Here is a 13,660-nt window from a genome sequence, read left to right on the forward strand (position 1 = left end):
CTCCATCATCCTCTGTGTAATATTTATTTTTAGTTCTTCAGAGACTGTTGTGTTCCATGTCTCAAACCCATACAGCAATACCAGTAGAATGATGGTACTAAAAAATTACTCCTTTGTGTCTGGGAGAAATTTGGAATTGTCAAAAGAATTTTGTAATTTCCTTAGTATAATCCAGTTCACTCTTCTCCGTCTGTTAACATTTATTTTAACTTGTCCATTTGCATTGTCTATCCCAGACAGAAACTCTAGGTTATCCATCCAACTCTGTCATAATCTAGGCAGTAGATGTTCTTCATCCACGTGTGTGTGTGTGTGTGGGGGGGGTCAGGCCAAACTCTTTTGAATGGTTGCAGATCTTTCTCAGGAGATGCTGCAACCAGCAAGATGTCAGTCAGAGGACATTTCCAATCACAGGGGATTTCCACTTTAACTAGGATCTTCTCTGTCACAGTATCAAAAACTTTTGGTGATGATACAATTCCCTGGTTTATGCCTTATTGGGGGTTTATGATCAGAAGGTTGCTAAACAGGGTTATTTCTTTTAATCCTTTTTAAAAATTATTCTGTTAATTCTTTCAAGGAATACTGAATGATTTTGTAAATGGATGGGAGATATCATGCTGGAAAAGATCTTTAAAGTGCCATTTTGCTCTGTTAAATCAAATGCTTTTTTCATAGAAATACTGTTTTTCATTCATGTCCCTAAAACCACTGTAGAGGGTATAAAGTACCCTTTCTCTGGGGACCTGATCTACTACTGTGTATGTGGGTTTGGAGAGTAAGTCCATATATCTTGCAATATCAAGTTTGTTCTCTACAGTGCTGTTCCACTTCCCCTATAAGTATGCAAAAGGCTGTGATTTCAGAGTCTAAGAATGGTGGCCCCATTGTCCTTGATGGTGAAAAAAAAGTATTTTATAACCTTTGCAGGTATTTTTGATTTTTCTTTTCTTTGTTATTCTCCTATTTCTTGTCCTTGAATGCTCTCAGAATAACTTTGCTTAGCTGAATTTCTTCCCAGGATTTCTTTTAAACTGGTGTTATCCTCTTCTACTTCTGTTTGCTTCATGAGATAGTTCTCACAATCGCCCATCATTCTTTTTTTTTTTTAACAAGCAAGTAAATGTTCTACATCAGTTAGCTTTGGCTGCCATCTCTTCCTACTTGACAAACAAACCAAGTGTTTGCTGATTGAGCTGATTTCTCAGTCCTTTTGATGTTCTTGTGGCAATGGACTCAATGTTGGTTCAACTTCTATATACAGTTATGATAATCAAGATCAACGTCATTTACTTAATCCAGTACTCATTTTAATGAACAATTATTTGTTTAAATAGTTCAGTATTACGTTGCTTCAGTTCTATGCCATATCTTTTTCTCATTAATATTCTTTCTTCTGTTTCCTAATTCTGATTTTTGCACTGACAAATCACTTGTCTGACTGGATACACCTGATCTAGGGATAAATCCCACATTAATAATGTTTCTTTCTGTCCATTAAAATATGACCAATTTAATTTGTTATGATGTTACTGGGTGCTTGGCATGTTCAGCACCTATCAATTCTCTTTTTAAAGAAAGGGTTAATGATATAAAAAATGTGAGAATTGTGTGCAGTCTACAAGTCTTTGACTTCTCTTCTATTCCCTGTATCATGCTTTCTGAGATATCCACTTTTGCATTGACATTACCAAATATCAAAACATATGCTGATTTAATTTGTAGGGTCTTTGTGATTTCCTCATAGAATTTCTCTACTACCACATTCTCTACAACCAAGATTCGCTGCATGGTTATATTTTTGTAAATAGCTATCATAAGTACTGTAATATGAGTTGACCAAAGTCACTTGAAATAATGTTTCTTGTTGTCTTTGGGTATATGATAAAACCAACTTTTTTAATTTTCCAAGGAGTATGCGTGAATCATATTCCTCTGCAGTTTTCTTCTTTTTTCTGGTTTATAGAAAGAATATCAAGTTTGATATAATTCAGTTCTTCCATGAGTAGGTCTATTCATTGGCCATTGGACAAAGATCTAATATTAACAATATTAACATCCAACTTAAAGTTTATGATAGATTTTAAAAAAACCACAACTGTGATTCTTAGTAATTTCTGGCCCCCTTTCTGCCAATCTACCACTGTCACTCTAGAAATGAAAGGGTACTGCACAGAACTGAAGGTAATTTTGTACTTTTCTTTGTTTCCAGGGTTACTATGTAAGCCTTAACTACGTTATTTTCTTCGATTTCCAAATCAAACTGGCTTATACTGAGCTTACAGTATGCTAAAACCTCTGGAATTTTTTTTCTAAATGAACCATATCTTCTCCATCTTACACTTATGAAGTTAATTTTGTTTTGAAACTAAATATGAGATTTTACATTTATCCCTATTAAATTGTGCCTTAATTCACCAACCCAGAAATACCATAAAAATGACTTGAACTTAGTGGGAGAATTCTAGATATTCTTTTACTATCTTCCTCTTTATTTTTGGTTTCAACTCCCTATTTGTCATTTTGGTTTTGTCCTTTTAAGTTAAAAAGATCTTATCCTTAGTAGGGAAAACAAATAAATCAGTTGAAACAATCAAGTTTCATGACTTTTTCCATAAAGGAAATACAAGTTTAAAAAAATTACATTTACAACCACGTAAAACTTTTCTCTAATCTGACAAGAAATAGTATGATTTTCTTAAATTCACTAGTGATCTCCTCATTGCCAAATCAAATAATGTTTTTCTTAAGTTTTATTCTTCTTGGGTCGTTAAATCATTTGATATTCTTGAACATCCCATCCCTCTTCAAACTATCTTTTTTCTTGATTTTCTTAACAAGCTATCTGAAAGCAATCAATGGAACTGCTGTAGCCAGGGTTACAACAGCCTTTTAACTGTTAAACTTCATAGCTTTTCTTCTGTCCTCATCCTCACTGTCTTTTCTCTAGCAGATGACTGATTGTTGATTACTTTCTTCCTCCCAGAAAGGCTGTCCCTTGATTTCTTATCCAGGTGTATAAGATCACAAATTTGTATATGGAAGAGATCTTACAAGTTATCTAGTCCAAACTCTTCAATTTTCAGATGAGGAAACTGAGTCCCAGAGGTTAAGTGACTTTCCCATAGTCTTACGGGTAGCAAGTACCAGAGGCACAATTTGAATTGACATGAAAATGGGTCTTCTGACTCCAAATCCAGTTCTCTTTCCACTGGAAGATATTGTTACATGTGACATTTTTTCCTGCTCCTCTTACATGTCCAACCACTCCTTCACACTCCCCTTTACTAGATCACCATCTATGTCCTGATTCCTGGGCATTAGAGTCCCCACATGCTCTAGGCCTATAAGAATCTTCGGAGAACCCTGAGGATAAAAACATTGGTAGCTTAGGAACAAAATAAAAAGGAAATAGTTCAATGAATTGTTAAGATATTTGTGGAACTCATCATGATGAAATATGAAATTAAAGGGTTCATGAAAGTTTAAATAAATGCATAGGTGATTGGTTGATAAAAGGGGACTAGACATTTTTTAACCTTTAGAGGATGATATAATGGGAGAACAACTCTCATGCCTTGCCCCATACCATCCAGTCAAAGCCTTAGCTGAATGGGCCACTGCATCATGGATACTAGGCTTAGAGCTGGAAGGAAACTTGGAGAAACTTAAGCTTTAACCTCTTATTTACAGATGAGGAAACTAAAACCAGGAAACTGAAGTGACTTGCCTAAAGTCACACAGATAGTAACTGGAAGAGTTAATATTCAAACCCAGGTCGTCTGACTCACAATCCCATACTTTTCCCTTTATACTGTGTTGCCTTTAATAAAAGGTAGATGCAGAGTGGTGCTTGAAGTCAGGAAGACTTGAATTCAAATACTGACTCTGAGACTTGCTAGCTGTGTGACCCTGGGCAAGTCATTTAACTCTCTTCATCTCAGTTCTCTCATCTATAAAATGGGGATAATAATAGCACCCACCACCCAAGGTTTTCTGTGAGGATCAAATGAATTAACATATAGAAAGCACTTCACAAGCCTTAAAGTGCCATGTTAATGCCAGTTACCATTATTATTATTTATAGCATTTCCTAGTTTATTAAGAATGGTATCATACAACTATGTTGTTCCAGTAGGAATAATTATTCCATTTCCTCAGTTAACATTCTTCACTCGCTTTTATACTGAATAGAAGAACAAGTCTAAACATTTTGGTATTCTAGTAAAAACTTCTTGATTTTCTTTTCTTTCCTCCCAAAACATATCTTTCTCAAGTTTGTCTACCCTAACACAACTTTAGTCAGTATTTTCAATTCCATAATGCCCTAAACAAATCTTTCATATTTCTCATTCTATACTTTCTCATATCCTTCCCACTCTCTACAATATCTTACCTTCTCTTCTAGGCCTAATTTCACTCTTGAACTTGTATTCTTTGTACGCTCCCCCTTCAGCTGCCATTAATACAACCTTTTAGTTTTTTTTTTTTTCATTAGAAGCACTGAGTTGGAAATGAATTCAGAGGTCACCTAGTCTAACCCTATACAAAGTATGTTTTCTTTCTGGTTTCTTCAAATGCATTGTAAGCTTATTAATGGCAGGAACTATGTCTTTATCAGGTTCATATCCCTCACAGTGTCCACTTAGAGCAGGACTGACTTCTCCCTTATTTAATTTCAAAACACCTTACAATCCTCTCATAGACTTGGACGATTTAGATTTGGAAAAGACATATCTGCTCTAATTCCCTTTTATTACAGAGAAGAACATGAGTTCCAGAGATTAAATGATGGGACTAAGGTTACACAAATAACAAGGAAAGCCAGGATTCAAATCCAATAAATGGGATTTTTCTATAATTATGTTGATTTTATTAACTGCTTGGGAGAGCTGAGAACATGATCAGTCAGGCAATAGCATTTATTAAGTGCTTACTATGTGCCATAGTAAGGTACTAGGTACCTGCTAAATGTTTGTAATACCAAGTGAAAAACATAGTCCCTGCCCTGAGTGAGGTCATATTCTAAAGGGGGAAGGCACATGCAAACAATGATGCACATACAAAATTTTAGAGAAACAGAAGGTAATCTCAGAGGAAGGGAATTAGTAGTAGAAGTAGGAGCAGGAGCAGGAGTAGAAGCAGCAGCAGCAGCAGCAGCAGCAGCAGCAGTAGTAGTAGTAGTAGTAGTAGTAGTAGTAGTAGTAGTAGTAGTAGTGCTAGTAGTAATAGTATGTGTGTGTGTGTGTGTGTGTGTGTGGAGAGGGAAGGGAAATACCAGGAAAGGTCTCTTGTAGAAGGTATGATTGGAGCTCAGTCTTGAAGGAAGTCAGCGAAGTCAGAGGAGCAGCCAGTAAGAAGGGTTGCAAGAGATGACGAGTCATGTGCACGGAAGAGCAAGAAAGCCAGTAGTACTGGATTGTAGAGTATGTGAGGGTGATAAAGTATAAAAAGGCTGGAAAGGTGGTAAAAGGCCAGATTAAAAAGTTCATTAGAAACTGAACAGAGAATTTTAGATTTTATGTTTGTCCTTGGAAGTGATAGGGAGTTACTAGAGTTTGAGTGAGGGAGTGATAAGGTCAAACGTGCCCTTGGGAAGATCACTTTGGCACCTGAATGGAGGATGGACTGGAGTCAGGTGATCCTTGAGGGAGAGAGACTGATAATAAGACTATTCCAACAGTCAGGGCATGACATTAGGAGGGCCTACACTAGGATGATGGCTCTGTGAGTGGATAGAAGATGTTGTAAAGGTAGAAATGACAAAATGCAGTAAGTTGGATACAAGGAATAAGTGCAATTGAGCAGTAAAAACGTCACCTAGGTTGTGAGCCGGGACAATTGAGAGGATGTAGTTTGCCCTCAGTAATGGGGAAATTCAGAAAGGGGCAGGGTTTCAGGGTAAAGATAAGTTCCATTTTGAACACGTTGAGTTTGAGATGTCAGTGAGACATCCAGTTCAAGATGTCCTCTGGGCAGTTGGACGTGCAAGATTGGAGGTCAGGACAGAGGTTAGAACTGGATAATCATATGCATAGAAATGACATTTGAACACATGCAAGCTGATGAGATCAACATCATGAAATAGTGTACAGAGAGGAGAAGAGGGCCCAGGACAGAGCAGGGGGGAGGGGGTGTGGAACACCCATGATTACTGGAGGTGATCTGGATGAAAATCCAGCAAAAGAGAATGATAAGTGGTCAGGTCATGAGGAGAACCAGGATGAAGGATCATCACAAAAACCTAGAAAGAAGTATCAAAAAAAGAGGGTGATTGAAACAGTAAAAGGCTGCAGAGAGGTCAAAAAGGATGAGGATTTGTCATTGGTAATGTTGGAGAGAGCAGTTTCATTTGAATGATGAAGTCACAAGACAGCCTGCAAAAGGCTTAAAATCAAGTGAAAGAAAAGGCAGCAGAGATAGGAGGTGATAAGTGGGAGAGACATGTAGAAAGTAGGGAAGCAATCAGTAGACAAGGGGAAATTCAGGCTTAGTGAGAGACTGGGGATGATAGAAACATCAATCTGCTGAAGAAGACTGAATAGAATGGGATCCCTCATGTGTGTGTAGAGGGGTTTGCCTTGGCAAGGAGAAGGTAGACTTCTTTGTGTGAGACAGAGACAATGGAGGAGATAACAGCATCGGGCAACTGAATGATGTGAGATGGAGAGGAGGTGTAAAAGGATTACCTTGCTTCAGTGAGTGCCCCATTGAGATTATGTAACATAAATTTGTGAGGGAGCCAGGCAACACTGTTTCATGATTTTCTTTAGCTTTGTTCAGCTACATGTGAGTAGGAAAGGAGGAAGTAATCCAAGTCTGAGGCTTGGCAGGGCAAGATTAGTGATAAGATAAGTCTCAAGAGGACGGTGTAGAATTGAACTGGTTCACCAAAAGGAAAGGAAGGACAATGTAACCAGTGTAGGAGGGATGGCCTGAATAAGAACTGAGGGGTCATGGGACTTTCTTATTCTTCTAAAAAATCTTTGTTACCAGAAATCTTGGATAGAGTAGGGGATGGATATAGTTGGAAAGAAATGTAATGTAAAAACAGAAGACAATAAAAATAAGAAAAAAATGAAAAAAGCTATTTTAGTTGTCTCATCCCATTTGATAGGAAACAACTGGCCGCATTCTGCAAAAATATCATGCAAACTTCAAACTTTTTGGCTCTCTCTATTGCCCAGGGATGTCAGTAGAAAAATCAATGCACAGCAAAACTGTTCTCCCACTTTGTTAGTAGGATCCCCACCCCCCGACCCCCAGGATGAAGAAGAGATAAATATATTGGGTTCCTACAAGTATGCTGCTATACTAAGCCTGTTTTGAAGAAAGAAATAAGACCTGAATGTACCATCCTTCATTTCTGAGAATCGGACATGTCTACCCAAGAAGGTAGGGGATATTAAAATCTCATGTTCCAAAACATATAACTTTTATCTTTTTATATCTCTGGAATTCATATTTCTTTGAAGGCTTGGATGTGCAGATATGTAAACTTCTTTGGCCATATGGCAACATACCATTTTGCCTTCAATAAGCAAAATATTAGGATGTAGGAAAATACATACTTGGAAGAATTTTGAAGTGACATTTGTTCAGATGGTTTTCAAAGACAATCATCTTATATGCCAAAGGCAAATAGTTCAGATTTACATCCAAGGATTTGAAATTGTTTTAATTCCATTGAACAATGGAGAATTGAACTTTAGAATAGATGCCATTAATCCTGAGAGATGAAGCAGTTGTATGATTTTTAAGGATGCCCTGAAGGCTTTTCATCTAAAAACATACATTCCCCACTTACTCAGCTGGGAGAATCATGCATTTGGCTTAAGAATTCTTGCTTTCTATTATAAAATAATGCCACCTGAGAAGACATTGAAGTGATTAACCATTTATAGCTCAGTGTTAATTTATCAGATCTTTTCAGTAAAATGTAATTCAGTCACCTTATATTTAGTACCTGCTAAGTGAAGGTTCATGGCATTAAGGAGATCAGTAGGTTAGAATAAGGTAAGTACGTGAAGATTTGAGGGCATGATGAATTACTTTGGGCTGGGATGAATCAAGGAAAGTTACATGGAAGAAGTAGTATTGGAATTGGACCTTGAAGGGATGGAGCAGGGAGTAAGGCATTCTTGGAATATCAAAAACATGAGCAAAGAATCACATAATGTTAAGAATGTTAGGAATCTATTTATGGTAGAAAATACCTTCATATGTAATGCAATATAAATACTTATATTTACAGTAGAAAATATTTTACAAATGAGGAAACTGAGTCTGAGAAGATTAGTGATAGAGAATATTTCTCTTTTTGAAAAAAAAAATTCATAGCTACTTAGTGGTAGAACGAAGACTAGAATCCAGGTAATCTACTTGCATACAAGTGCTCTTCAATCCCACAAATTGTGATGTTAGTTATTCCTTGTTTTCACCCCAGCCTTTAATAACTGAATCATAGTGCTTCATCATGAGAATCAGTTCCCTCCTTCAAGCAAAGGTTGGGTGGCCACTTGGGGAGTTAAGTTTTAGAGGAAATTCTTACTCATGAATGAAAGTGAATAGATGGCTTCTGAGGGCCCTTCTAATTCTGAGGCATCATATCTTTTTTTTTCTGGTGAGGCATTTGGGGTTAAGTGACTTGCCCAGGGTCACACAGCTAGCAAGTCTCAAGAGTTTGAGGCCGGATTTGAACTCAAGTCCTCCTGACTCCAAGGCCAGAGCTCTATCCACTGCGCCACCTAGCTGTCGAGCATTGTATTTTTCTAATGAGGTTGGTAAGCAGCCTCAACGCCACCATATGGCTAGCAGTTGAAAAAAAAATGGAAGATGTTTAGCTTGGACAAAAGTCTAATATAAGGAGGGACATTATGGCTGTCCTCAAATTTTGGACAGATTGTTATAGGGGAGAGGGAATTAGACTTCTTCCTCTTGGCTCCAGAGAGTAGAATTGGCAGTAATTAGAAAGATTCAGGCTCAACATGAGGAGCAAATAATAGCAATTAAAGCTTTCAAAAAAGTGGAATGGTTCGCATTATTAAAAATTTTCAAGTGGGAACCCGATGACCATTTACTTGTCAAGAATGTTGCTGATGGGATTTATGCATTAGTCAAGGGTTGGATTAGATGATCTTTAGATTCCTATTCCATAGTCTATAATCCTATACATGTCTCTGGAAGGCAAGATAAACTTGGAAGAAAAAGAACTTCTTTGGCCTTTGGTTCAATTAATTTTGTAGAAAGGTAGCCATATTTGCCTAGAAAGTCATCTGCCTGAGCATCCTTCATTTAGTCTTCATGAAGGAGGTCACCTTTCTGTTCCTGTCAGAATAGCATAACACCTTTTACAATATCGGCACTTGATAAAAATTCATTGAATGAACAAATGAAAAAAATGACTCAAAGCCAATAAATTGACCCCTGGACCTTTTTTTTTTTAAATAAAGCAATTTCTAGAGCATCTTTTGGGAGAAACGTTGTGTTCCATAACATAGAAGCTACATCTACGAACCAACACAACAAAAGTTCTTTATGATCATGATCCTGAGTTATTGTGAAAAAAAGTCAAACCACTTTCTATAGACTCCATTTTAAAAGGCAGAAGAATACATCTAACATTCTAGAATAGTTTTCACTTTAAAAGTAGTCGGTAATGAAAGAGTTACATTTCCATTATGCAGAAATTTCACTTATCCAAAATTCCCTCCCTTCCCACAAAAATCATATGGCAGATAATTTAAATGTCACTCTATTTCACTTAGCTCTACTTGTTACTCTAAATGTTACTCTATTTTACTTTAAAACTAAGTGCAAAGATTATTTTTAAATACGAATTTTGAAGTAATGGTTTCCTGCACATTTTAAATTAGACATTTTGACAGAATATGCATTTATTAAAACATTCAGTCAGGCTTAGACTTCGCTAAGTGGCATCTGTGTAGTGTGTGACAAATATTTTGTCCTTTTAGAAATTAGAGGAGAGAGCATCAGTAGTCTACTGCCCCTTGAAACTGGCTAGGCATTTGGCATCCTGGGTATTTGTTTGCTTTTCTTGATCTGTAAATTAGTCTGACCCTAAATCAGCTCTCTCAGTTTTCTGGTATATATGATACTTTATTATATCCTCACATATCTTCCCCTGTGCCTTCCCCTCAGCTCATATGTTTGAATGAGAGTGAGCTTGAGGGGCATTCTCTTCATGTGGTATATGACTCAGGACAATATGACTGCAAAGAGAACCCAAACTGAAAATCTCTGAAGCTTCTATTTCAAGTAAGCTTCCAGGAAATAAAGCAATTATAAATTAAGCATCAAACCAACGTCTAAATTGTTACAAGATACGCAACAAATCAGATGCATGTTCATAGACTTCTTAACAGAATGTTGTCCACTATATGACATCAACAGAAAAATGAAAGAAAGAATACAGTTTGGAAGTAGACATTCTGTAAAGTTCAAGGCCCAAAGTGGAGGGCATCAAATACATTTCAAGAACAGATATTAAATGTGGCATTAGGAGTATGATGTAAATCATCTTCAGCTGAGCATGAGAATGTGTTTCTAGTATTTCTTTTCTTTACTCTGTATTCTTTTTTATTCTTTTAGCAGCTAGGTAGTGTAGAGAGTGGATAGAATCCTGGGTTTGGTATAGGAGTATGAAGGTAAATATTTAACAACTAGACCTCGGTGGGGGAGGGGAAGAGGAAGGGAAGGGAGGGAGAGGTATATGCACAATACGCTTTTAGGTTTAATCTACATTATTGACATTTTTATCCATTACTTTCTTAAATTTAGATAATTAAAAACAATAAATCAAGCCCTGATTTGTAGCATTTGCTGATTTCCCCAGCGAAAATGCTCACAGTGAAAACCCAACAATGGCTCCATTTAGCACATCACTAGTTTGGAGTCTGGAAGACTTGATTTCAAATCCTGCCTCAGACACTTAATAGCCCTGTGACTCTGGATGACTCATTTAGTCTCTTTTGGCCTCAGTTTGCTCATGTCTAAAATGGGGATAGCAATAGCACTTATCTCATAGGTGCCATGAGGGTCAAATGAGATAATGTATATTAGCACCTTTTAAACCTCAAATTGCTATATAAATAGTATTGTTGTTGCTGTTGTTGTTTTGATTCTAGACCTGTGATTTGATCAGTGTAGGAAAATGTAGGCATGGAATCCTTCTCTTCATCTGCACTTTAAGGTCTTGCAGGAGTTGCCTGCAGCAGAGATGAGAAATCACTTTTCCATGGGCAGGTAACTAGGATGTCAGAAGCAACATTGAAACCCAGGACTTGTGACTGCAAACCCAGTGTGCTCTATCCACTATGCCATGTTGCCTTTCTGATCATAGGATTATTAGGGGTACGCTATTGGAAGTGAGGAAGGAGGCTCTGTAGAGATCTGCCAGAGAAAAATTGTCTAATTGGCCAGAAGTGTATATGAAAAGGAATATGAAAAGAATAAATCCTAAAGTTAGCTCCACTAAAGGAAATTCAAAGAAAGGCCAAGTGAGTGAAGCACAAAGTAAGCTGTTACCATGGGCAAGTCCAGAAATAAAGGGAACTGCAAGAAGCAGATATTTGTTCAGTGTATATAGATTGGGTGAAGAAATGAATGACTTTACTAACAAAGACATGATTTTTTCGAGGGGATGCTTTCTTCATTGAAGCAGATCACAACCTCCTGGTAAATGGTCCTTGTGAATTACTGTTGCCAAAAAATTTACCATCCAGTGGCCAACTCTTTGGCACAGAACCTCTCAGAACTTAGCTAGGGGTGGTTCTCAGATATACAGAAGTAGCCCATGCTATTTTCTAATAAAGGAGAACTTAGCTCTTTCTAATTTAGGAGAACCTACATGACTTTGGCCTTACTCCATCCACTGCACAGTCTGCGAAAACCCATGGTCATTGCTATAGGAAAATGAGGCATGGGGGAATTTTAGTGAAAGAGGTAGGGGACAAAAATTTGTTTTAACATGTAATTGAGGGAAAATAAAATATTACATAAAAAGAAGTGGAGGTGTAATCCTGTAGGGATAGTAGCAATAAGTACAGTTTAACAAGTTTGACAATTATTGGAATGATAATTGGTAAAAATGAAGAAATTGTGAATATATATATATATATATATATATTTCTATATTCAATAAGAGCTTAACATGAGCTTAAGAGGTACATGTTAATTAAACTATCGTTGACATCCTGATCCAATCATACATCAAGTTTGGGTCTGTTATGATATGATTTCAGGAGCTGAAAGGGGTATACAAATTAGATTAAAGTGTTCACTCCTACTTTTTGGGAGACAAAAGAGTAAAAGGGAAAATAAGCTTCACTATTGACACTTCAGTATCCCAGAGGATACTTGTGTGACACTGAAAGACAGAGGTGTTCATTTTATTGGCCACCATAGAAAGGTGAAAATAACCAACATCCAAACCATCTAAGCTATGTATCCACTCTAGGTGGCTAGAGCAGGGTGAGGCATAGCTTTATTTGGGTGGAACCACATATCCCCTAAAAGGGGAACGTTCCAAGGAAAGAAGAGACTAATACCACAGTCTACTGGGGAATTTCTACTCTTAAACAAGACAATTAAAAGAAGCATAACCTTCTAATATGTAATAGTCTCACTGTTTAGTTCTTTGTGCCTCATCTGGAGAGCATCCAGAAAAGAATAACCAAGGATGGTTGAAGGGTCTCAACTTCATGTCATGGAAGGAAAGGTATCAGAAACTGGTGATGTATAGTCAAGAGAAGCCTAGATTGGTGGGTTTGGGGTGGGGTGCAAGATAGCTCTCTTTAAATCATTCAAGGAAAGAAGGATTCGATGTGTCCTTCTTGGCCACAGATAGCTGAATTAAAAGCAATGGATGATTTTTGCAAAGAGGTAAATTTAATGTAAGGAAAAATTTAACAGTTACAGCTATCATCTAAAGTGGAATGGGTGACCTTAAGAGGTAGCAAATTCCCTATAACGTGAGGTCTTTAAGTAAAGGTTGAATAACTGGTGATCACTAGGTAGCCAAAGAAGTCCTTTCATTTCTAAAAAAACAAAATCTTTGATCCCTTTAATTCCTGTTGCCTCAAAGACTGTGACTTTCCAATGGGTAAAGCTCTGTAGGAGCTTTATAGTTAGAATATAGAAGTCTTCCTAGAGAAACACCAACCGTATCTATTTATACAAGTTTCCTCCTTTTGGAAGAAGTAGCTGGAGACCATATACTCTGTGGTCCTCTGCCCTCACCAATCCAGCTTCCAAAGTTTAACAAAGATCATTGTCAGATAGCATCTAATGCAAGAAAAAGATTTAATCTAATCTATGTCCACAGATATTAAACCTTCTGAAATGTTCCCTTAAAACTGCTATGTGAAAACACATTTTATCAATTGAACTTTGGTTTTAAACAGTCTTTTAATTTTATTATTCTTTCACCAATATTTTACCTCTGGTCCTGGTGGTCCAGATGGTCCTCGGGGGCCTGGGTCACCTGCTTGTCCCTAAAAATTGGAAGAAAATAAAAGAAGGATAAGATTTCATATAACTATAATTTACGAAGAGACAAGAATATAATGAGCTAGCATCTTACAATGTAATTATGCCCTTCAAGTTTTCATTGGTTTAGCACATAAAAATTAACAAAAAT

General features: G+C 37.0%; 1 protein-coding gene across 1 annotated transcript in view; it reads right to left on the reverse strand.

The window, feature by feature from the left end:
* Window positions 1-13,660, reverse strand: part of COL24A1 (collagen type XXIV alpha 1 chain) — a 353,333-nt gene that overhangs the window by 206,011 nt on the left and 133,662 nt on the right. The window contains 1 exon segment of the mRNA XM_078155798.1: window positions 13,461-13,514. Within this exon segment, the coding sequence (XP_078011924.1) occupies window positions 13,461-13,514 (54 nt within the window).

Source organism: Phascolarctos cinereus, unplaced genomic scaffold (genome assembly GCF_003287225.1).
Source record: "Phascolarctos cinereus isolate Bilbo 61053 unplaced genomic scaffold, phaCin_HiC Scaffold_5;HRSCAF=322, whole genome shotgun sequence".
In the NCBI taxonomy this organism is placed as follows: domain Eukaryota; kingdom Metazoa; phylum Chordata; class Mammalia; order Diprotodontia; family Phascolarctidae; genus Phascolarctos; species Phascolarctos cinereus.